Source organism: Castor canadensis, chromosome 11 (genome assembly GCF_047511655.1).
Source record: "Castor canadensis chromosome 11, mCasCan1.hap1v2, whole genome shotgun sequence".
Lineage (NCBI taxonomy): Eukaryota > Metazoa > Chordata > Mammalia > Rodentia > Castoridae > Castor > Castor canadensis.
The window spans coordinates 134382945-134409109 of record NC_133396.1 but is presented as its reverse complement, the minus strand read 5'-3'; the positions used below and the strand labels follow the sequence as shown (position 1 = coordinate 134409109).

The following is a 26165-nucleotide window of genomic DNA, read 5'->3' as shown; positions in this document are numbered from 1 at the left end:
GACTGGAGGAGTGGCTCAAGAGTGGGAGTGCCTGCTTTGCAAGCACGAAGTCCTAAATTCAAATCCAAGTCTCACCAAAAAAAAAAAAAAAGTGAAAATAGAACCCCAAATCAAACAGGAGTAGCTTACTCATATCTGACAAAGTGGAGTTAAGCTAAATTTGTCAGAATACATAAAGAAGGCCATGCCATAGAAATTGCAGGAATGATCCATCAAGAAAATAGAAGAATTACAAATACATTTGTACCAAGGAACTAAGATAGAAAGAAGAAAAGTAGAGGTGAACAAAATTGGGCTACAATACATATATACATGGAAGTGCCACAAGGAAATTCCTTGTGTAGCTATTTTAGACAAGAAAAAAATGTGATTTTTTTCTTTTTCTTTTGTGTTTACAAAATCAGAGAACAGGTCCTGCCTGAGGGGTTTGGTAACAATGGGATGAGGAGAGAGGTGGGAAAAGTGTGAAGGAGGGCTAATAAAGTACAAATATGGCTTACACGTGTATGTAAATTGAAAAAATGATACCTGTTGAAACTATTCCAAAAATAGGGAAAGAAGGATAAAGAAGAGTGGTGGAGTTGGTGAATTTAAGTATGATATATTTGATATAATGCAGTAACTTTTGTAAATGCCACAGTGTACCCCCACCCAGCACAATTGAAAAAAAATTTTTAAATTCTTAAGACAGTAAATGTGCTGTGTTTGGCTACTTGACCTTTTGGGAGTTTGGAAAATGCCTTCGAAATTCAGGCAATTATGGGTCTGTTTCACATTTAATGAAGAACTGATCGTTACCACGTCATCTCTGGCTTCTCTGATTGGGCACAGCCATATGTATGACCATTGGTTTTTCAATCTCTGTAGTCAAAGGTTATCTCAGTGGGACCATTTCTGGCTATCTTTCTCCAAACTTCCCTGTCAATTTTCTTCTTGGTTTGCCATTTTTTTGATTTCCTTAACTAGTATTTTTATCTAGAGATACTAAACCACTGCAACCACTTTGCACACCACAATGCCTTGGGTATGGAATTTCTAAGCTGTAAAGTTATTCTTTTCCTTAGGGAGCAGAGCTGTATCTGCACATGACTGCATGACCCCCTGCCAGGGGACAAACTGAACCATGAATTAGGCTAAGAAACAGGGGTACATGAAAATAGTCACTTTTTTTGTCTGAGATGTGTGGAGACATTTTAATAAATCCTTCTCATCAGCAGGGTCTTTGATGACTTTCCATAGACTATATAAATTTGTAATTTTATCTACTGTTATCATGCCTTTTTGCTGGGAAGAATAATTACTAGCATAAGGAGTTCAATAGCTGTTATTTTTCTCAAATAATTATCAAATGATGAGTTCTGAGTATTAATGTTTAGCTATTATGCCCATCCCTCTTTGAACTTTGATATTTACCCAAAGAACTTCACTAAACTAACTTCCCAGCAGTGCACAGAAATTGGTTCCACTCATAATTGTTAGTGACAGCAGGGTTCCAAGTAACAAGACAGTGCTAGTGCACGTTTAGATATACAAGATTGGAATCAACTAGCATGTTCCTCTCCATCAATGTCATTCTAATGTTATGGGTTTCTATTGTTGGAGGAGAAGGTAAGTTGAAAACAAATTTTAATATTTATTTTCTTACTCAAATGTGCTCATTAGTTGTAAACAAAAAAAAAGAGAACAATTTAAATAAGAAATTATAGTATATATTTTAATGGAAAAAGATAAATTGAAAATAAATTATGCTTTCTTTTTTCTGTAAGTTCCAAAGTGTGAAATGTTCTTAAATTTAAAATTTGAAAACAGATACAAATTATTAAAATAAATATATATATATATATATATATATATATATATATATATATATAATGAATGTGACAATGTAAACTGCTTGCCCACAGACCAGACAACATCTCCTAAAATATACAGATACCTTCAGAATCTCATAGATTGGGTAATTTAAATCATTAAGCATATTAGAATGAAAGATTTCACATTTCAGTTTAATTATCATTCAACACATGGATTTTTTTTGTATGTAAACCAGTGAAATGCCAATATATCAGTTTTTTCTATAAGGAATATGGAAAGTGATAAGAAAATCATGTTGCCTCTTTATTAACATCAGAAAAAGTGTAAAGATTAGTTAGAGATGAATCAGCTTGGGTTGTAACACATTTGTACATGGAACCAATGCCTGGAATCTCTCTGTATAGCTATCCTTAACTAGCAAAAATGCTTTGTCTTCCTTATTAATGCTTATGTCTTCTCTTCAACAAAATTAGAGATAAGGGCAGAACAGGTTCTGCCTGGAAGCGAGGGGAGGAGTGGGGAGAGGTTGGGGGAGGGGGGGAAGGGGGAGAAATGACCCAAACAATGTATGTATATGTGAATAAATGAATAAAAAAAATTTTTTTTTAAATATGCCCTGAATAAAGCTAAAAAAAACCAAAACAGCCTTACAGTGTTTTAAACACTTACTTTATTTCATAAAGCCACCATATGAAAGAATTGCAAACAGAACTTTTACCAAGCTATAAGACACTGAACTAAACTGTATAAATGGAATTTCAGTCACTGTGCTTTTACTCTGATTTTCAGGAAGGATTTATACTGCTGTTTTGTTGCTTTGCTAATTGTGGACATCACTGAAGTTTTATTTGTCCAGTTTCTCTTCAGTTCTGGCACAAGAGAAGAAACAGGAACAATATATATTCTTTTATTTAAGATCCACCCTTACACAAGTTGTAAAGTATTATTGCTAGGGACTTCAAACTCATTTTATTTGGTTGCTCCATGAAGGATGATTTATAATCTCAGGAGATCAGTCACCTAGTGAGAGAACCATTTTCCCTCCAATGACAGACATTCCTTAGCTTCAATTAGAAACACTGAGGACTCTGGTTAGCCTGCAGGGAGTGTCATGCCTTCACAGTCCTTCACTGGCAGAGTTGAATTTGAGATATTTAAATCAAGGTTTTGGAAATAAATTAAGGAACTCGAATATCTGTTAGAGATGGTATTAAAAGGGGATTTCTAAATGAGGAAAACACAGAAGAAAAAAATAAAAACTGGAGACTAGTTGAAAACAGATTTGAATATTTACTTTGTTACTTAAATGTGCTCATTGGTTGTATGTAAGTGTATTTTTAAACCAAAAAAAAGGGGGGGATCAATTTGAATTATTTTAATGGAAAAAGGTAAATTGAATTATGTTTTCTTCTTTCTCTAAATTTCAAAATGTGAAATACTACTAAATATAAAATTTGAAAATTAATATAAAATATTAAAAATATATAAATAATGAAAATGACAATGTCAAGTACTAGTGTAACTCTACATGATTTCCACACGACACTGACAAGAAGACATCCCCTAAAAGGTGTAAGTATCTTCAGAATGTTCATAGATTGGTTAATTTAAAAAGTGAAACATATTAAAATGAGGAATTTCCCATTTCAATCTAATTATCATTCTACATGCTGAATTATCTCTTAATAAAACAGGTAAAAAGATAGAGTGTATTTTTATTTTGCATGTAAACCAGAGAAGTGCCAATATATCACATTTTCTACAAGAAATATGGAAAGTGAAAAGAAATCATGTTGCCTCTTTATTAACATCATAAACAGCCTTAGAGTATTTTAAACACTTCTTTTATTTTATAACGCCACTATATGAAAAGAATTGCAAACAAAACCTGTACCAAAGTATAGGAGACTGACTAAACTGTATAAATGCAATTTCAGTCACAGTGTTTTACTCTGGTTTTCAGGAAGGATTTATTTTGCTGTTTTGTTACTTTACTAACTGTGGACATCATTGAAGGTTTATCTGCCCATTTTTGCTTCAGTTCTGACACAAGAGAAAAAACAAGAACAATAAATATTTCTTTTTGTAAATTAGTCATTTATTCACATGTGCATACATTGTTTGGGTCCTTTCTCCCCACTTTTTCCCCCTCTCCCACTCTCTCCCTCCGTCAGTTCCAGGCAAGTAATAAATATTCTTTTATTTAAGATCTACCTTTATACAAGTTGTAAAGCATTATTTCTAGGGACTTCAAACTCATTTTATTTTGCTGCTCCTTGAATGTTGACTTGTAATCCTAGGAAATCAGTCACCTAGTGAGAGAACCATTTTCCCTCCAATGACAGACACTGCTTAGCTTCAATTAGAAACACTGAGGACTCTGGTTAGCCTGCAGCGAGGACAAGACCTTCACAGACCCTCACTGGCAGAGCTGGATTTGAGATATGTAAATCAATGTTTCTGACATAGATTAAGAAACTTGAACATCTGTTAGAGATAGTATTAAAAGGGGTTTTCTAAATGGGGGAAAAAGCAGAGGAAAATAATTAAAACTAGAGAATACTGTGTGGACTTTTGTCCAAGATAAAAGAAGTCCAACCTTCACTTTCCTGGAGAAGCTTCAGTGAAACTCTATCCAAAAGTTGTCCAAGTGGTAAAAGTCCTGTAAGTATGTATTGACATCTGTTGAGTGCCTGCTGACACTCTGCCAGACAGTAGAAGCAACATAGTAAAGTAATATTTTTGTATGCATAGACAACTCCGAATGATTTAAGTAGGAAAATAATTATTTATTATGCTTCATCCTGAAGCAAGGAGTCTCAAAAGAAATGAAAACCCCAAGTATGCCTCACTGCCAATTTTACTGTCCTAAAAACAAGCAAATACATTGCTTGGTTGTGTGTGTATGTGTATGTGTGTGTGTGTGTGTGTGTGTGTGTGTGTGTGTGTGTGTGTCCCATAAGAAATGTATTCATAAGGTGCCTTCAGAATGTAGAGTTAATAGAAATAAATATTGACCTACACTTTGGAATGGGTACTAGTAGACCTTTCAAGGGAAGTTTGTAGCTAGCACCACTGGTAAGGCACATAAGAGTATTGGTGAATGTTGTGAAATGCATTTTGAATGACAAGTAGAATAAAATTGGAGAATAAAAGCCACATTATTCTGAATTGAGAAGAATCTGTATGTATAATGCATAAAAATCCAGTACTGTAATTTGAGAGACAGGACAAATGGTACCTGAAAAACAGGTATAATAAGTAATAAACACAAAAAAGTCTAGACCTGAAAGTTTCTCTAAAACTAACTAATGTCAAATTTAAACTATTAGATAAACAGCTTCAGATTTCACAAGGTTAAATACCACAGGAATTAATAGTTTCAAATATTATGCAATGCTGGACCTTACCTGTAGGTAAGTGAAAAATAACGATTTCCCAGATTTGTGAGCTGAATTTGTACACAATGTTTTCCAAAGAGAAAGAGAAATAACACCATGTATTATGCAAAGTTAATATATGAAGTCAATATCTTGAGCTTCAAAGAAAAACTGTGGTTGAAAATACAGTACTCCAAATCATAAACCTAAAAAAAAATATGTCTTTTGTTCATATGTGCATACAATGTTTGGGTCATTTCTTGCCCCTTTCCCCTGACCCCCTCCTGCCCCCGTCCCCCCTCCCTTTCCCCCCCACCCCCTCATTTCCAGGCCGAAACAACTTTCCCCTCATCTCTAATTTTGTTGAAGAGCGAGTATAAACGATAATAGGAAGGACCAAGGGATTTTGCTAGTTGAGATAAGGATAGCTATAGAGGGAGATTCCTCGCATTGCTTCCATGTACATATGTGTTACATTCTAAGTTGATTCTACTCAAACTGACCTTTTCTCTAGTTCCTGGTCCCCTTCTCCCATTGGCCTCTGTCACTTTAAAGTTTCTGCATTAGTTCCTTTGCATTGAGGACATCAAATTTTATCATGTTTTTTTGGGTTTCTTACCTGTCCTCATACCTCCCTTGTATGCTCTCACCTTATCATGTGACTAAAGTCCAGTCCCCTTGCTGTATTTGCCCTTGATCTAAAGTCCACATATGAGGGAGAACATACGATGTTTGGTCTTCTGAGCTTGGTTAACCTCTGACAATTATGATGGGAAAGCTTTGCACTGGGGCTGGGGAATGAGAAATGTCATTGCCTTCCACTCAACTTATCTGTAAATGTACCTCTTCCAAAAAGCAAAGTTTAATAACATATACAAAGAAACATACAAAAACTAGTTCAAAAATGTAATGATTTTATACATTTTGTAAATTGTCCTGACAGATTTTGCACCATACCACGTGTATATCACATATACACACCCATCCATACATGTTATGCTGGAGAAAATGTATTCATACCTACAAGTTCATCAGAATTTAGCTGCAGTTTTATCTTGATAGATTGTTCTTAGTGATTCTTTGTATTCTAAAGTATTTTAAATGAAATTGCATTAAATGTGTAACCAGAAAAAAAATCGGTGATATTAATGAACCTTACTACCAACCCCACAAGTCTAATGTACTGCAAAAAAATAGAGTAAAAAAAATTGGTAGCTATGTGAATGGTTGTCAGTTGAAAGACCAAAGGACGTGGATTGAAAGGTAAGCACACCCTATCCTCCCACCACCACATACTACATATGTCTTTTCCTTTTTGACTCTTTTCTTAAGTTGTTGTATGGGGGTCTTCTTGAAGGTACTGCCTGCCAAAAAGTTCATGTTTTATATTATTTCAAAATGTTTATTCCATACTTATTAAAAATTTTGTTCTCAAATACACATGTACTCTTTTAGTGTGTATTATTTATATCAACAATAGGCTGCATTTGGACACTTTCATACATGTATGTGAGGTACATGAAGGCACGCTAGAAGGCATTTGAGTTACATGTATTTAAGATAAATAAGAGGAAAAAGATCATCAAGGAGGTGATTAAATATGATTTAAGGATTCACTAATGCAGACTGACATTTACTTCTTTGGATTTGTTTGACTTTTCCCAGGGGGACTTTGTGATTTTCCACAAATAAACCATGGAATTTTATATGATGAAAAGAAACATAAGCCATCTTTCCCAGTCTCTACTGGGAAAGTTTTCTACTACTCCTGTGAATATGATTTTGTATCTCCCTCAAAATCCATATGGACTGAAATAACATGCACAGAAGAAGGATGGTCTCCAACACCAAAGTGTCTCAGTGAGTACACATCCCAATTCTTACAGGAGCATTGATTCATTGAAAAGAGAAGAATTTATAAGAGGGGGTCACGTGGTCTCCACAGTCACGGGCGCAGGGACTAAAAGCGCTAGCAGTGCAGGAGCTAGCAGTCGTCTTTTATGAGCTGTCTTTTTTGAAAATTAATGGAGAGTAGAATAAATATTTCAACTTGCAATACTATATGGAAGTGCTATGCACACTGAAATATATTAATTTCAAAAAGTGATGATGGATACATTTAATGTCTAATAGTTCTTCCTAAATACTGATTTTGTAGTGACCAGGTTTTTCATTTGAAAGAAAAGTCTTTTTACATATATATTCTGTTTGAATTAACCATTTTCTCAACGATTGCATGGGAAGGTTTTTCACTTTTATATTTTCCATAAATCATTTCTTTTATCCTGAAAAATTTTTAATCTATATTGCTACTTCAGTGAGAGTATGGAGCAGATCCAGTTGATGACAGGTGTATCCAAAGAGAAAAACAGTGGGAGACAGAAGAGATTATCCAATGAAATAGATAGTGAGAGTCATTCTCCTCCTGTTAAAACATCTATGAGAAATAAGACAGAAATTGGCATTTAAGACGGTTCATATTTAAAAGAATTTATAAATATAAAATATTATATAATAAAAACCATACAATAGCAGCATGAAATACTAATCTTGATTCAAATGTAAGAATAAATCACATATGGCAGCATGACCTGAATTCATTTGAAACTTTTTATATTTGAGCTCAGTTTTGAAAAGTTGCTAGTTTTTAAAATGCAATTTTTCCTTTCTTATACTATGTTGATATGGCACACTGATCATATTCTTTGGTTCTTAGGAGTTTGTTTCTTTCCTTCTGTGGAAAATGGTCATTCTATATCTTCAGGAAAAACACACCTGGAAGGAGACACTGTACAAATTCTTTGCAATCGTGGCTACAGCCTTCAAAACAATGAGAAAACCATCTCATGTACAGAAAGGGGATGGTCCATTCCTCCCGTGTGCATTTCCACCAGTGAGTACAGTACTATCCTCTTCATCCTGCTGTCGTCTAGATTTTTAAAAAAGAATTCCATTATCTGGGTTAAAAACAGGTTTTGGCATTTGCTCCTGTCATTAGAATTTGATTTTTAGTTCCAATTGTGTCTAAGTGGATGTGTAAACAGCACAGCTTTCTATCTATGTAACTCAAATGCATGTTCTAAATAGAAGTACTATGTGAGGTTTCGAGGTCAGTCCTCTTATGTTTAAGTCACACCATTTATCATCTACATTACCAAGTTAGTTGGCAATAAATGATCACAAAACTAAAATATTAAAGTGAAAAAAGGCCAGTTCTTTTTAAATACCTGACAGTTTTTAATACTTTCAGTTAGCTATGGCTATGTGGGTTTATTTCTGGGATATGTGGGTTTATTTCTGGGATATGTAGTCTGTCCCATTGGTCTTAGGTCACATTGTATGCCAGACCATGCTGGTTGGTTACTATGACTTAGTAGCAAGTGGTGAAATTAAGTATTCTGACATTTTTCAGGGTTTTTTTCCTTTAGTTCAAAACTTCTTTGGCTGTTTATTGTTGTTTCATATAAGTTTTAGGATTATTTATCTAGTTTTCAAGAATGCCATTGGTGTTACAGGGGAATATCGATATGTCTGTGCATCAGTTTGGGTAGCACGTACACATCACAATAGAAATTCTCCCGATTGTTGAGCATGGGAGATATGTTCATTTTAGTGTTGTGTTTTCTTCAGTTTCTTTCATTAGGTCTTGTAATTTTCATCATTTACTTCCTTAGACTAATTCCTGAATATTTTGATAGCTATTATAAAGGAATGTCTTCCTGATTGCTTTCTCAGCAAGTTCACTATTGGTGTGTAAAATGGTCCTGATGTCTGTGTGTTGATGTTGTATCTTGAACTTTACTGAATTCATTTATCAGTTCTAATACTCTTTCAGTAGAGTATTTAGTTTCAAATATGTAGAATTGGATCATCTCCAAGCAGGGATAATTTGATTTCCTCTCTTCCTATTTGTATAACTTTTATATCTTTTCCTTATCCAATTTTCTGTCTAAAACTTCCAGTACTACATTGAATAAAGGCAATGAGAGTGAACATCTTTGTCTTGCTTCAGATCTTAGAAGAAACATTTTCATCTTTCAGTATGATGCTGGCTGTGAGCTCGTCATACATAACTTTAATATGTTGATGTGTGATACTTTTATGCCTTGTGTGTTCAGGGCTTTTATGATGCTAAATAATGTCAAATGCTTTTTGTGCATCTATTGAATTGGTCATATAATGTTCTCCCTCATTCTCTTGATGTGATGCATTACGTTTATTGATGTTCATACGCTGAAATATTTTTGGTCTAAAGATTCTTTTTATGCTGTATCTTTTTGGTATCAGGATAATGTTGGCCTCGTTGAATGCATTTGGAAGGCTCCCCTTACTTTCAACCTTTGAAATACTTTGGAAAGAACTGGTGTTAGTTCTGCATCAAATGTTTGGAGAATTAAGTAATGAAGTCATCTGATCCTGGTATTATCTTTGGCAGATACTTATATTACTGATTCAGTCTCACTGTTTGATGTTTGTCTCCTGACTTTTCTTTATGTCCTTTCCATTCAATTCTGGTAAGCATATGTGCCCAGAAATTTATTTATTTATTGTAAATTTTCTAATTTGCCAGTACATGGTTGTAGTAGTTCCTAATAACCTTTTGTACTTCTGTAATATCAGTTTTAATGTGTCCTTTTCATTTCTGATTTTATTTGGATGGTCTCTCATTTTTCCTTGTTTATTCTAACTACAGTATCATATTCTTCATCTTTTCAAAGAAAAACACAACTCTTCTTTCCATAAATTTTTTTGGGGGAATTGGGGTTTGTATTAAGAGCTTTGTGCTTGAAAAATAGGTACTCTACTTGAGTCACACCTACATTGTCACACCTCTAGTTATTTTGGAGAAAGGGTATTATGAACTATTTTCACAGACTGGCCTGGAACCACAATCCTCCTTATCTCATCTCCAATCTTTTTTATCCATCACTGAGGATAATTTTAAAAATTTCTATAGTGTTTTGAGTTCTCCAATTCTTTTTTTAAAGATTGTCCATCTGGACATATTTGTCATGTCAGTACACATTTTTATTATCTTTTCTTTTTTGAAATTTTTCTGGTCCTTAACTTGATGAAGGATTTAATTATATTGTAGACATAATGGGTGTTGTATTTTGAGATGCACATTTTATTTAAAATTCCTATTTAGCAGGTCTCCATTACCATGATGTTGGTTAAGTCTAGGTTTCCCACTTGCCTCTGGCTATAGGACAGACTATTGGAGAAAGGTCTTGCCACTTCAATGTGTGGGTTGCCTCTGGTGTCAGAGAGTATAGAGGCTGGACATTGATGTCTTTTCTAGATTAGGGCATATCTTATTGCAAAAGGTTTTCCTCTCATTGGTTGGTCTGTCCTGGCCATCTTTTTTAAAGAGATAACTCCTCTTGGGATTGTCTTTCTTTATTGGATCCTGATACTCCTCAGTGTGTTCTTCTCCAGTGCTCCAGCTGTGATACAGAGGAGTTCAATACAGAATTCAAATAGCACAATGAAGTGCCATTTCTTGAATCCTGATGTTCATAACCAGACTAAATGTTCTATCCTCAATCTTCTAGTATCTTAAAAATGATATATCCAACATTTTTAGTTGTACTTATCCAGATCAACTATAGCTAAATCTGGATTTCAACAAGATAATTTCACTATGAACTTTCTGAAGTTCTCACAGACATGATAAAATGTTGACCAATTGCATGTCTTATTTGTTTATAATTTCATTAAATAACCTTATCTGTTTATTAGACATAGGACATTCTTCTCAGGCCTGCTTTATTATTTATTTCTGTCATCAAATACTTTAATATTTTAGAGGATATACATACAAATTCACAACTGGAATTACACAAAGGATAATAAAAGTGAATCTACATTAGGACAGATCATTCAAAGAGAATCCTGTGTGCCAGGTTGAATTTAATAAAATGAAATTTAGAGTGATAACTCTTAAGATTCTGGGTTTGGTCAAAGAAATGAGCTGCTTAGTTCAGACAGATTCACAACAGCAACAAAAACCAGTGACTATTTTAGTGAATTTTAGGATTAGTGTGAGTCAACATTGAGATTGAACCACATAGATAATAGTGAGGCCATAAACTGCATTGGTAGGGGTGTAAGAAGCAGAATCAACCTGTTCTAAGGGCTGACTCTGCTGATCAGACCCTATGGAAATACTATTCTGTGTCCAGGTACACCTTGTTTCCACACCAAACAGAAGAGTAGCAAAGGGGCTCAAACCTGTTATATAATATCAACTTGTAACTGTGTCTCATTCTGTACTTTTGAAAAGACTTCACAGTGGTTAATTTGTTTCATGTTCTATGAAACACCATAATGAGATGGATAAACACATTTATTCTGCAAGTGACCACCATGTTTCAAATCTCTGCTCTATAATTGAATGAGAGTTCTAGCTGATTTGTGAAAATATCTCTCTACCTATAATCCAAATACTCAAACTTATCCAAGACACAGTTATTGTTAAATGACACACATACTAGCATAGCATAATGCAATTCATAAAATCCAAAGGTAAGTGGAAAAAACTCTAAATCTTTCTAATCAAAAAAAGTGGTGCAGAAACCAAGTGCCAGTGGTTCACACTTGTAATCCTAACTACTTGGGAGGCTGATATCTGGGGGACCACAGTTCAAGGCAAGCCAGGCAAATAGTTCATGAGACCCCATCTCCAAAATAACCAGAGGGGAAAAAAGAATGGCTGGAGTTGTGACTTAAGTGGTAGAGTATCTGCTTTGCTTGTACAAAGCCCTTAGTTCATATCTCAGTTCCATCCTCCAAAAAATGTGGTATGGAGAAAAGTAAATGTTACTTAGAAAAAACAAAACTAAATCCTAAATAAGCAATTTAATTTCAGCATCGGGGGCATAATAAAAACCATGATGTGTCTGTCAATGATAAGAGATAAGAACTGAAGACCAAGAAAGTGTACTCAGAAAAGTGTCATTGTACAGCCATTGTTACAGAAATACACGTAGGACCAGCAAGAATTCAAGATTCATAATTCATAAAAAAAGTGTTAGAAACTTCTTGAAAAGTTTCCTAGTCAAACAAAAAGGAAATGGGTCAATAAATTTAAGGATGCTGTAAAATATTTGGAGTCTGTGTGTGTGTGCGTGTGTGTGTGTGTGTTTGTGTGTGTGTGTGTGCATGTGTGTGCACGTGTGTATGTGTGTGCGTGTGCATGTGTGTGTGCATGTGTGTGAGTGTGTGCATGTGTGTGTGCGTGTGCACGTGTGTGTGCGTGTGTGTGCATGTGCGTGCAGAGGAATTCTCTGAAACATGTTGCATAATGTTTGCTAAAATAGAATCATAGCTCATGGAAAAAATGAATACTGTTCTAACATTTAAAATACTAATTGTTTTCAGTAAGCTCACAAAACAGGGAAATTTTTTGAAAAATATTATATGTATACCTGTTAATATAATAAACAATGTAGCACTTAAAATGTGTGTTAAAATTATTCAATACATAAGAATAAAACAATAAAAAGCAATTATATTAAATGTACCTCATCTTAAAATAGTTTACAACATATCAAAATGCCTAAATTTCCAATTAAAACAAGAACAAACAAATGTTGATGACAATTTTAACTCTTTGGATATTAGCAAATATTTGTAGTTCACTTCTCTGGTGACTCACAAGATGCAATTTCAACTTTGTTAGCAAAGACCTCCTTACATACCTCAGTCATCTGAATTCTATACATTACTTGTGCTGGAAACCTTAATATTATGTGTATAATTGTGATAATAAAAGAAGATTATCAACTGATCAAATGATTCATCTCTGCTATGACTGTTCACTAAGATAAAATTTTTACTTACACCTTTTTTCTTGCAAGTGAAACCTTGTGATTTTCCACAAATAAAACATGGGCGTCTATATTATGAGGAGAGATACAAACCATACTTTCCGGTACCTATAGGAAAATATTACAGCTATCAATGTCATGAGAATTATGTGACTCCTTCAAGATCATACTGGGATTTTATTTACTGCACAAAAGAAGGATGGGCGCCAGCAGTGCCATGCCTCAGTAAGTAAATGTCTTTACGATTATGTACATATAGTTATCTCAAAGGGTAGAGACAGATTGTGATTACAAATAAGTCTTGAAGGACAAAAAAGTGCCAAAGGCCAGTTGTGGTGGTGCACACCACAATTCCAGCACTCAGGAGTTGGAGGCAATAGGATTGTCAGTCTGAAGCCAACCTGGTGAGACCCAGTGTACTAATAAGGCAGAGGGGGACCAAAGGAAGAGTGTAGGGACAAAACCATACCATTTTGGCTTTTATAATGAGTTTTTCATTAAAATCACATGAAAATGATGAAGAGTAATTATTCACAAGAATAATTTCTCATTTACACATGCTTTAATTTTAAAACTTAAAAATATAAATAACATCCTTTTAAAACCAACATTTGCTAATAGTTTTACTTTTTCTTTTTTTAAATGAATTATGATACTTTTACTTCTTCCCACCTTTATATAATTCCTTTCTTTTTCTTTTCTTCTATTTTTTTCTGTGCTGGGGATATTCCTTTTTATTTCTGTTTGTCCAAATTGCATTTATTTCTTTATCATTTTTACTTTTACTTACATGTGTATACATTATTTGGGCACCACCCCTTCCGGGCAGTACCTGTTTCCCCACCTTGTTCTCTGATTTTGTTGAAGAGAAAACATAAGAGATAATAAGAAAAATGGCATTTTTTGCTAGTTTGAGATAAAAAGAGCTACACAGAGGGATTCTTAGTGTTGCTTCCATGCACGTGTGTATTGCAACCCACATTGGTTCATTTCTTAATTTCACATTATTTTTGAATGTTATGCAATCCATTTCAACATTGCACACACACTTTTAATTTAGTACTTTGGCCAAATTAATTTTTTTCTTTCTTTCATTTATCATTGCCTTGTTCTTTAGGACAATGTGTTCTGAGATTTGTGGAAAATGGAATTTCTCCATCCTCAACAAGAACATATGTACAGGATCAATCTGTGAAAGTTCAGTGCTATCCTGGCTATAGTTTTCCAAATGAAGAGAACACAATTGTGTGTACAGAGAGTGGCTGGTCACCCCTTCCCAAATGCATCCACATCAGTAAGTACACTGCTGTGACAAGCGGATAGACAGACCTACACTAACTATGCCAAATGTACATAAAACTATGTCATTTTTCCAATGTTTATAACTGAATGTACAATTTCCTTGATGAGTATGTAGTAAGAAAAAATTCATCAATCAGCAGACATTAATCCAGAGTACAAATGAATACTATGTTTATTAAGTCATTAGTGACATATACATTGAAACAGATTAATCGATTGATGTAAATGATTATAGAATTAAAAATAAATAGGATGGAAGCCAAGAGTATATTCATATGTCAAAGAAATGGCATTATATTTTCACAGTCATGCTGTTTGTCTCTGAATTTCTCTGTCACATGTAACTAGGAAGGGATGTTCTGAACATTGTGTATACTCTATTTAGATGGATTTCTCTAGTGGCTTTCCCCATAAACATTAATTTTCATTCCTGTTCTCCATACTAGCTAATGAAGTCACATTTAAATGTTTAAAAAATAAATGGCTATGAAATGTAACAGCACTGCAGTGTTGATACACATCTTTTATTATGAATTGGATATAGCACATACAGCTACAAACAGTTAATTATTTTAATCTGTGAAATGGGATTTGATGTTCTTGTTAGCATCTTTTTGGAGGTTTTGTGTTTATTGTGGGAATTGGAAATTCTAAATATTAGCATGTTTCAATTACATCATTTCAAATGTGTTCTCCACTTCATGGATTGTATTTTACTTCATTTAAAAAATTTTTTATTTGTTACACACAGAAGTTGCTCCTTTTACTATGAAATTATCAATTATTTTGCAACTAATGTTTTAACTTTTAAAGTAATACTTCCTCAAGAATATAGAGACATTATACTTTTTATCCTAACAGTTACACTGTTTTGTCTTTCTTTTTCATAGTTTTAATTCCTTTGATTAGATTTTTAGGCACAATGATAATCAAATGTTCTTTTTTAAAAAGTGTGGGAAGCCTCACATATCCATTATCTAATATTGCATCTTTTGCTTATACTATGGGTCTATATGCTGTGACTGTTATCCCACATTCTATATTGCAATATTTAGTAGATAATTTTCAACTGGTCTTTTAATAATCTTCTATCACAATCAGAGTAGATATGTAATAACTATGGATATTTAATCAGGACATTTCACCCTAATCTTTTTCGTTAATCAGTCTCATTTTGGGGGAAGTGGAGCTTTCCTCATCCATGTACTTTTTAGTTCAGTTTATCAATCCCCTTTGTTTAGAGTCTGATGGAAATCGTGTTGGATATCTAAAATGATTTATGGAGAATCCACAACTTTATGATTTTCAGCCTTCTTATTTTGGATGGAGTATATTTCTAATTTTTAGTTATTTTCAATGCCTGCCAATTGTGTACTACTACAAATTTTTGCTGACAGGAAGCTTTCAGTTTGTTGAGCTCTATTTTTTGTAGAGAACATGTTTACTATTCATAAGCAGGATGATTTCAACCCAAGAATAATGCCATGTAATCTCTTTATTCTGACTTCTTTTTGAAATTTCTCAATTTTGCTTACATTTATATAAATTGTAATATTTACTAACTTAAAGGAGAAATATCTGTGAAAATTTTCATCTTCACTGGCTTCCAAGTGAGAAGAAGTCTGTAGGTGTTCTCATGAAGGATGGGAAAAAGATTTAAGTATGTGAACACTTTATCTTTTATTCCTCAACATTATAGTGAAATTTATTAAAAGCAGTCATATCCTTTATGATAGACTATCTATTGATATTCAGCTACCCTTGAACTGTAATTCAGAATTTTATTCATTGATTGTCTACCAGAAATGCACAATGGGTGGAATTACTTTCTTTTCCTTTCTATTTAGAGAATTCCTGTGTGAATCCACCCAAAGTGAAAAATGCTACAATAATATCAAGACAGATGGACGAATATCCACCTGGTGAAAGAGTACGTTATGAATGCACCAAACCTTTAGAAATATTTGGGGAAGTAGAGGTGATGTGTCTAAATGGAACATGGACCAAACCACCTCAATGCAAAGGTAAAGTATAATATTCCCTAATTTTTGTTACAAATATAATTAGGATAAAATATGCTGATAAAAATGAAGTTCAGTAGTTCTTGTCAGAAATATTTTTGAATGCAAATAAAATAGTATGGCTAAATGTTTTATTCCTTTTGTGAAATGAGCCAGGAAACAGTCTATATTTTTTTTGAGATAGATCCAACCAGATTGAAGGAAAAATGAAACCAAGGGAAGTTCTTCATCTTCATCGTTAAGACATTGTTACTTCTGAGGACTAAGTATGTAAAAGATAAACTACCTACATTTGACAGGCTTAAATAGTTACCCACTTTGAGATATGAAACAGGTAGCAGAGGATCGATCACTCATAGAATCTGATAAAAGCTATGTACTGACTGAGGCCATCCAGTGAATTTCTGTACTGACAAAAAGGAGTGTTGGGTACTTAGTCATGAGCACTCCAATATGGAGATTTCAGGAAATAAGGAAAACTAACAATGGAGATATTACATCATCCATTTCCATTTTTAACATTAATTTTCATCTGCTATTTTTCTCTTTTTTAATTTAATTATACCTACTTTGTTTTTGATGATGTGAATTTGAAAATGACAGGATACAGTTTGTTCTTCTTAACCAATAAATCTTTTTATTTTCAGTCTTTTAATTGATGTATTTAGACAATTTACATTTAAAATAACTGTTAATATGTTAAGGCTGTCTGTTTTTATTTGTTTTCTCTGTTTCTTGGTCATATTTCTCTTTTCCTCCTTTTCTTTATGGGATGAATTTTATTTGGATTTATCTTTACTATTTCTGAGTGTATCTTTCTGATAAGTGCCCCCCACATTTTTAACAGTTGTTGCTCTAGGTGTTAATACTGCTCTCTACTAGTGTCAACATTTTATACTTCATTTCAAGTATGGAAACTTCCACTTAACTCCATTTACCCTTCCCACACTGTGAATTAAAATACATTTAGTACTTCCTGTATGTCCATTGAGCACCATTTAAAATGGTACAATTTTACATCAAATGTTAAACATAGTTGAGCAAACTCATGAGGAGAAAAATAGTTTATTATGCTACATACCTTTCTTTTTATCAATTATATTGGTCTTTTTCCTCCTTCATGAAGTCTCAAACACCTACTGTTAGCTTTTAATTTTTATTGAAGAATTTCTTTAGTTATACTTTAAAGGTAACTCTGATGTGAGGCCGTCTACTTAAGAATTAAAGGTAAATGCAGGGGAACAGAGGGGGATAAGAGTAATAAGAGGATGAATATGACAAAGCATTTTGCATACATGTATGGAAATGTCATAATGAAAATTCTTATTATGTACAGTATTAATTATACCAATAAAATAATATAAGTTAAATAAAGGTAGTTGCTGGAGAAAAATTCTCTTAGTCTTTTTTAGTCTGAGCATGTTTTCATTTATGCCTTTTTTCTAAAATAGAATTTGAGGTTGACAGTTCTTTTCTTACAATTCCTGTGGCCTCTATGGTCATTGATGGCAAATCAACATTCATTTTATTCTTGTTCTACATTAGGTAAGCCATAGTTCTATCTTACTGATTTCAAGACATTTTTTTCCTTCAATTACATTATGATATGTAGTAGCCTGACTTTCATTTGTCTATCATATTGGAATTTAATCAGCTTCTTGATTATGTACCTTTGTGTGTTGTACCCAATTTTTTCCATTGTTTTTTTAAACTAACACCCATCTCTCCTACTCTTCAACTTCTAAAGGCTTCTCAACAAGTGTTTAGGATTTCGTGTTAGGTTCAATTTTAGGTTTTGAGTCAATACCCAGCATAATTTCCACTGTTCTATCTTCAAGGCTACAGTTTTAACCTCAATCAACTCCAATCTTTTAAGCCCACCTTTGAAGGTTATTTTTCTTAATTTCCATTGTATCATCAGTTCTAAAATTCATATTGGCTCTTTAAAAATGTCAACATAGAAATCTTTGTCAGTTCTGACAAAGAACTGCATTTTTAGTGCCTTTTCTGTTTTGAAGTCTTTTTTGTACTTAATTTAATGAGTGAGTTTTAATATTATTGTAGACAAATTCAGTGTTATGTTTTGAGATTCACATTGTATTTAAATTTCATTTTAACCAGGCCTCCATTACCACATAGGTGGGTTTAAGTCAAGGTTTCCCACTTGTTCTCCAGTGATAAGACAGAAATGGGGAGTTAGGTTTTGCCACCTCCAAGTGTGAGTTGCCTCTGGTATCAGACAGGAAATAGCCTGGACATTGGTGCCCTTTGAAATTTTTTTGAGATTAGGTTATATCTTGTTGCAGAAAGGTTTTTGTTCTTCTAGGTTACTTTCTCCTGGCCCTCTGGTTAAAGAGATAGGCTCTCTTCTTGGGATTATCTTTCTTTATTGGATCCTGATATAATTCTTGAGTGTGTTTGTCTCTAGAGCTCCATCCAGGATACAGAGGAGTTCAGAACAGAACTCAAATAGCACACTACAGTGCTATTTCTTGAGCCCTGAAGTTTCTAGTTTGAAACTTATAGTTTCTTAAAAAATAATATGTTCAGTATTTTAGTTGTACTTATGTAGCCAAAGTAAAGGTAGAATTGTTTTTTATTCATCTTCACCACTGAAGAAAGCCAATATCTATCATTATATTCTATGAATTTATAATTCTTTGTTTATAGGTACAATAAATCCAACAATATGTTATATATAAGAACATGAAACTTTGTCTCAGGTATCTATCTGTTCACCTTGTTTGTTAAGCCATTTTAATACTGGAATATTGCAAAGCAAACATATTTATTATTTTATATGTGCCTTCATTGAGGGGAAATGATAAACTTAAAAGTGTAACTCCCCATTTATATGTTTGAAATTTCTTCAATCAATCATTTCTATAATCAGAAATCACAACAGTGTTGATATTATACAGAGCACTGTATTTGTATTGACTTTATATTACATTGATATTGACTGTGCATTGATTTGGTCTCTCAATAAATCAAATGATGTTTTTAGATTCTACAGGAAAATGTGGACCTCCTCCACCTATTGACAATGGAGACATTACTTCATTCCCATTGCCAGAATATGCTCCAAGTTCTTCTGTTGAATATCAATGCCAGTCCTTGTATCAACTTCAGGGAAACAAGAAAATAACATGCAGAAATGGAGAGTGGTCAGAGCCACCCAAATGTTTAAGTAAGTACATCAAAAAACTCAGGGATTTTGAGAAAATCATTGTAAAGATTAGATATTCTACTATTCATAATAGAACATTTACAGATTAACAAACAACTCTTTTGATGAATGCCTGACTACCAAATAGTAAAGATTTGGGAATTCTTTTTTTGTAAAAATATTTAATTGGCAAAGAAAATTTTATGTAGTCATGGTATAGCAATGTGACAGTTTTTGAATTACACTTTAAGTTCATGATTAAAATGTATTGACAGTCCATATTTTCTTTTGTATTTCTTTGTTGGACTGAGGTTTGAACTCATGCTTGGGCACTCTACCAATTCAGCCATTCCGAGCCCCTACTGTCCATATTATTCAGTCATTGTGATACTTCCAAATATATGTACGCCTTGCACTAATCAAATCTAACCTCCCTTTACCTGTTTTTGGTCTACATACATCCCTCCTAAATTCTACTAATCAATGTTGTACATTCATGTTGACTTTTTAAAGATCTTCTCTATATGGAGGAGAACTCATGAGACTTGTCTTTCACTTTAATAATGGCCCTTAGAATAGCTTATTTCACTTAAAGAATGTCTCTTAGTTCCACCCATTTAGCTATAAATGACAAGATTTGGGTCTCTTTCATGACTAGAAAATTTTCCAATATTTGAACGTACCATATTGTCTCTGTTAAGTCATTTACTGATAGACATCGAGACTGATTCCATATCTTAACTATTGTGAATAGTGGTATAATAGATATGGAGTGCAATATTGGTACACTGACCTCATTTCTTTGTATTTATCCCCAGAAGAGGGAAACAACAATTATATGTGGTAGATCTAGTTTTAGGTTTTTGAAGGAGCTCCATATTGTTCTCTATAATGGCTGTACTAAAATTACACACTCTCCAACAGCGTATGAGTTCCTCTTCTCTATAAGCTCATGAGCACTTGACATTTTTAGGGTGTTCTTTTCTTTTTGCAATAGCCATTCTTAGTGGGCAATATGATAACTCATTGTGGTTTTGATTTACAATTCCATGATAACTAATGAATTGAGGATTTTTCATATATTTATTTACCATTTTTATTTATGCTTTTTAAATTTTTCTATTTAGATTATTTTCCCTATTTTAAATTGTTTAACTGATTTTTTGTTAAGCTTCTTGAATTCTTCATGTGTTCTAGATATTAACTATTTTAATATCTCTATATTAATATTATATTAACATCTCTATGTTAACGCTAATTGTCCAAATCCATGGATATGGGAGAACCCTTGATTTTTTTTTGGTCTCAACAGTGTTTTTCATCTAGTTATTGTAATTTTCATGGTAGAGCACTTTCAATCCTTTCACTGAATTTATTGTTAGATTGGGGTTTTGGGTCTCTTGGGAATGAGATCGCTTTCAATAATTCTCAGCAAACTGGCTGTTGCTAGCTAAAAAAACTGATTTTTCTATGTTGATTTGATATTTGCTACTTTTCTGATTTTGTTAGCAGTTCTTATATTTTTGATAAGGTTTCCTATACATAGAATCATATCATCTCCAAACAGGGAGAATTTGACTCCCCCTTCCTATTTGTATGCTTTCTCTGCCCTAATTGCTCTAGCAAAAATTCTAGTTTAGTTATTCTGTCATTGAACAAGCTTTCTGTGCCCATACCTTTTTTCTCTTGTCCTTTGAGTATATTGAAAATGAAGAAATCTATTTGTTCAGTAGTGCTGCAAAAGACTTTAATGCTCTCTTCTCTCTCTCGTCTTTACTCTTTCTCTCTCTCTCTCTCTCTCTCTCTCTCTCTGTTTGAAACATTTTAAAATATCTGTCTTCAGGTTCAGATATTCTTTCTTTTACTTGATCTAGTCTGTTAACATTGTCAACTGAGTGTTCATTCAACTTGTTGAGCTCTGTATTTCCAAAGTTTCTATTTGATTCTTTTTCAACCTCTACCTCTTTCATAAATTTCTCATTCAAAACTTCCATTGTCTTCAGTTAGTTGTTTTTCTGTCCTGTCTTAGAATTCATTCACATTTTAAAAATTATCCTTTTTAATGCTTTATCCAACATTTTATCTACTTTAGTATCTTTGAACTGAGTTTTTGGAGATATGTCATGTTGCCTTAATTTTTCATATCCTTGTGGTTTTGCTCTGCCACAATGGTGTGGCTTCGTTAATAAGAAGCTTTCTCCTGAAGATATGTCTTGGAGTTTCAATTTGTTATGCAATGTGAGAGTTGTTTCCACCTACACACCACAGTGTAACCTCCCTGTGCCTTCTTTGCCTGTAAGTAATGCCTTTGGACACAATGTGTACTGCTCTGTCTGTGAGCAATACAAGAATGAGGATATCATAGCAGTCCAGAGAGCAGAGGATGTGGGTGCATACTGTGTGGTTAATCTGACCATGGAAGTGGTGACCCCAGTCAGGTGATAGTGATGCCTCGGAAAATGTTGATTCTAGCTTTGCTACTTTCAATGGTCTCAGGCTCTAGCAGCCCCCAGTTCTGAAAGGTCTGAAGCATTTGTTCTCTAACTGGTTAAGGTATAAGACCAGGTGCTGCCTGGGGACAAGCAGCTGTGGGAACGACAGCACCTCCACTGTGACAGTCATCCTGAGACTTCACAGTAGTGCATTGTCAGATGTGTTGTACAGGAAAGGTGGCAGTAGGAATTACAATGGCGATGTGGCAGCAGGAACTACAAATTCTTCTCTGGTGCTTGTATGGCAATTCACCCCCAAGTGTCAGGTGGTGTCTGGAAAATGAACTTTTTTTTATTTGATATACTTATAATGATGTAATTATATAAACAAAATTGATATACATCAATCACTATCCATAGTTTCCATTGTACATGTGTATTTTGAGGACAATTAAATTTTGTCTTCATACCCAAATCAAGTAAGCAATACAGAATACTTAACTAGAGTCCCCTTGCTATACATTAAATCTTATACTTCTGATAACTCAGTTTGTATCCTTTAAATAAATTTTCTGAAACAGAAAGTCCTTGTCATCATAATTGATAATTATGAATCTTTGATAGTAAAATCTTTTTATCCCCCATTGACTCATATTTTGACATCATTTACTAGTATTTTTGTCTTTAATTCTATATGAATTTTTGTAAAATTTTCTTGGAAAAGGTTTTAAGAAAGAATTTACAAAGCATTATCAAATATTCTATTTGAATACTTGGCATTATTTATAGAAGATTTGTGTACTACCTAATATTTTATGGTCTTGTCTTTCAGATCCATGTGTAATATCTGAAGAAATTATGGAAAATCATAAAATAATGTTCAAGTGGATAGGAAAACAAAAGCTTTACTCCTCATCAGGGATGATGGTTGAATTTAAGTGTAAACCTGGTTATCATCAAGCAACATCTATACCATTTCATACAATGTGTTTTGATGGTAAAATGGAGTATCCCACATGCAAAAGAAGTGATGGCTAAAAGTTTTACTATAATTACTATGTGCCTCTTTGTTCAAAATTTTTCATTATTAATCCAGGTCCCAATTTTATTTTTGAATTTTTTCATAAAAAACAGCATTTGGGTTGATATTTGGTGATTAATTTTGCATCTGAGATACCAATGCCACACTTTAATAATCAGTGCATTCAAACTTGTAAACCAAAATGCTATGTCACATGTTAAAACCTCTAAGGCAAGATATTTGATGTAATTACTTCAGTATTTGTCTATACCCATGACTCTATCAAATCTCTCTTAGCTTTCTATGTAGTTTCTGAGGCTCTCTGAATTAGTTGTTACACAATAAATGTAAAAGCTATAACTTCCATTTTAGAAGTATATCACTCATCAATATGTAAAAAAACAAAGTCAAATCTTACATTATCAGTAAACTAACTACTTATTAGTAAATAACTATAAAAATATGACATGCATGAACTTCTAAAATACATCAATCTAGAACATTTAACAATGCAACTAATTACAGAAAGGAATCAAAATTTAATTGGTGTATGTTTACATAGCTATTATAATATAGGAATAAAAATAATAAAAATACAACAGAAGTTATAAACCACACACAATACATATAGACTTTGTTCTATGTATTATTATTTATTTTTAAATCACAGGCAGGATATGCAATAAATATGTAAAAAACTATACTTGTCTTTAGAGATTATGGAGTTAAGAGTTGTTTAATTCCTTTAGAGAGACAAACTCCATCTTATGATGGTCAAACTTATAATTTTTTAACTGTATGATGGTGTGAAAGTGATATATGTTCAGCAAAAATTGTAATTTGAATTTTTATGTTTTTCCCAGGCTAGAAATATGTAGTCTGATATTCTCTAATAATGTGTGGGAAACCCTCAGGACCCCCAAACCCTCTTGGAAAGGAGCAGAGTCATTGTAGCTTTTGTGCAACAGCCTTAAGAGAGATTGCAACAGTTCAAGAGGACAGCTGCTGAACTCCCCTGTTCTCTCTCTGCGTGGGAATGGGAAAACCAGGTCCAAGAATGTGATGTTCCACACTTGGGCTCATAGCCATAACAAAGTGACAGCTAATCCTAGTACAGAGGTCAAGGGAAACCTGGGGACTGCCATATATTCCTTCCTGCTTTTCTGCACTGCTTAAATGCTCTCTTCAGAAAATAAACTAGGCCATTGCTGCCCAGCACAACCCTGAGTTCATGTCGTTATTCACCGCTGGAGCACCTAAGACCAGAGTTGGAGCCACTGCTGCAGCTGGACTGTGGCAAGTGGTGCTGTGACTCAGATTCGGATCTGCTCTGAACATCTTGGCAGTATAAATCAAGGAGGGACAGGCTCTCTGCAGAGCCCCAACCCAAAGTGTCACAAACCATTAGTTGGGGGATGGAATGGGAAACTCACTGAGTTCAGAACATAGGCATTTCTTACAGCTACTGCACTGTTTGCTAAAAAGTAAGGGTAAATCTTACACCCAGGGACAAATTGAAGATTTTTATAGAGACAGTTATCTGATTTAATCCTTGGTTTCCTGAGCATGGAACTTTGGATCCTGATAGCTGGAAGCAGATAGGAGAAAATGTAAAAAGAGCTCACCAAAGAGGGGAAAATAATATTCATTTTTTGGCATGTGGTCCTCTATTCATTATTGCTTGGGACCACTAGCAGATCCTCCTAAAGAGGCTCATGAATCAAGTCTTCCAGAGAACAATAAGGAAGACAATAACAAGGACAATAAGAAGGACAATAAAGAGGAGGAAAAGTTCCCCCCCCCCAACAAAAACATGTGAATTCAACTTTTCCTCTATGGAGGATTCTGCACCACCTTATGCTGGCTTTTACCCATCATTGGCCCCATTTCAGGTTGATCCTCAGACCAGTGCCATACCTAAGGCAAAAACAAAACAGAGAGAGGAAAATGAAAAAATTTCCCTAGAAACAACTTTCAGGCAACTCTTATTGGAGGATAGGAATAATGACCCTTCTCCTCCGCCTTTGGCTCTTTTGTCTTCACAGAACCCTCTGGCCCTTCCAGTCATCCTATGGCCTCAGGGACAATAAAGGCATGAGCCCATTTCTCTTTAGGCACTTAGAAGATTTAGAGATTCAGTCAGGGAGAATGGGGCTAATGGTCCCTACACTCTTACTCTATTGGAAAATCTGAGTTGAGAAATTTGTACACCATGGGACTACAAGCAGTTAGCCTGAGATTGCCTTAGCCCTGGTGATTTCCTTATATGGAAAGCAAAATATTATGATGAATGTGATGAAAAGACACAAAGAAATAGGGATGTAGGGGGTGCTTTTAACTGAGGACCAACTGCAGGGTGTTGGCCCATTTGCTAATACCCTTCAGCAGATACAAGCCACACCCCAATATTTCAATCAGGTAAGACTTTGTGCCAAGAGAGCTTGGAGTAGCCTCCCTGACTCTGGCAGAGAGTCAACTGAAAGTTTCTTACAACTAAAACCAAAAGCCAATGAACCATAGGCTGAATTCTTGGTTTGTGTAAAACATGATATTAGCTGCAAAATTCAATAGGCAGATGCACAAAGGTTCTTGGTTCGCCAAATTGCATATGAGGGGGCTTCCAAAGAATACGAACAAGCTATCAGACCTCTAAAGAATGGAGCTCTTTCTACTTGGGTTTCTGCTACCCAGGATATTAGCACCCAAACCTATATGGCCACTGCTTTTGCAGCTGCCATAACAAAAAGGAGCCCTACTCTTTCCCACACTACATGCTTTGGATGTGGACAAAAAGGCCACTGGAAAAGGGACTGCCCTGAGGGCAAAGGTTACCAGGGCCCAAAGCATGTCCCACCAGTAGGAAAACCTTCTAAAATGTGCCCACAATGCAATAAAGGCTATCATTGGGCTAAAGACTGTAAATCCAAATATCATGCTGATGGGAGACCTTTTTATTTTTTATCCAAATGTGCATACAATGCTTGGGTCATTTTTCCTCCCCTGCCTCCACCCCCTCCCTTACCACCCACTCCGCCCCCTCTCTCCCCCCCCCTCAATACCCGGCAGACACTTATCTCTAATTTTGTTGAAGAGAGAGTATAAGTATTAATAGGAAGGAGCAAGGGTTTTTGCTAGTTGAGATAAGGATAGCTATACAGGGAATTGACTCACATTAATTTCCTGTGTGTGTATG

At 34.2% G+C, this 26165-nt stretch overlaps 1 protein-coding gene across 1 annotated transcript; it reads left to right on the top strand.

Annotated features, from left to right (window-relative positions):
- The first annotated feature begins 1440 nt into the window (after positions 1 to 1440).
- On the top strand, positions 1441 to 24193 carry LOC109674877 (complement factor H-related protein 1-like). The gene is made up of 8 exons (XM_074048752.1): positions 1441 to 1608; positions 6861 to 7055; positions 7912 to 8088; positions 13058 to 13252; positions 14145 to 14321; positions 16177 to 16353; positions 19358 to 19540; positions 22784 to 24193. The coding sequence occupies exons 1-8, from the start codon at positions 1551 to 1553 to the stop codon at positions 22987 to 22989; spliced, it is 1368 nt and encodes a 455-aa protein (XP_073904853.1). The 5' UTR covers positions 1441 to 1550; the 3' UTR covers positions 22990 to 24193.
- The last annotated feature ends 1972 nt before the right edge of the window (positions 24194 to 26165 follow it).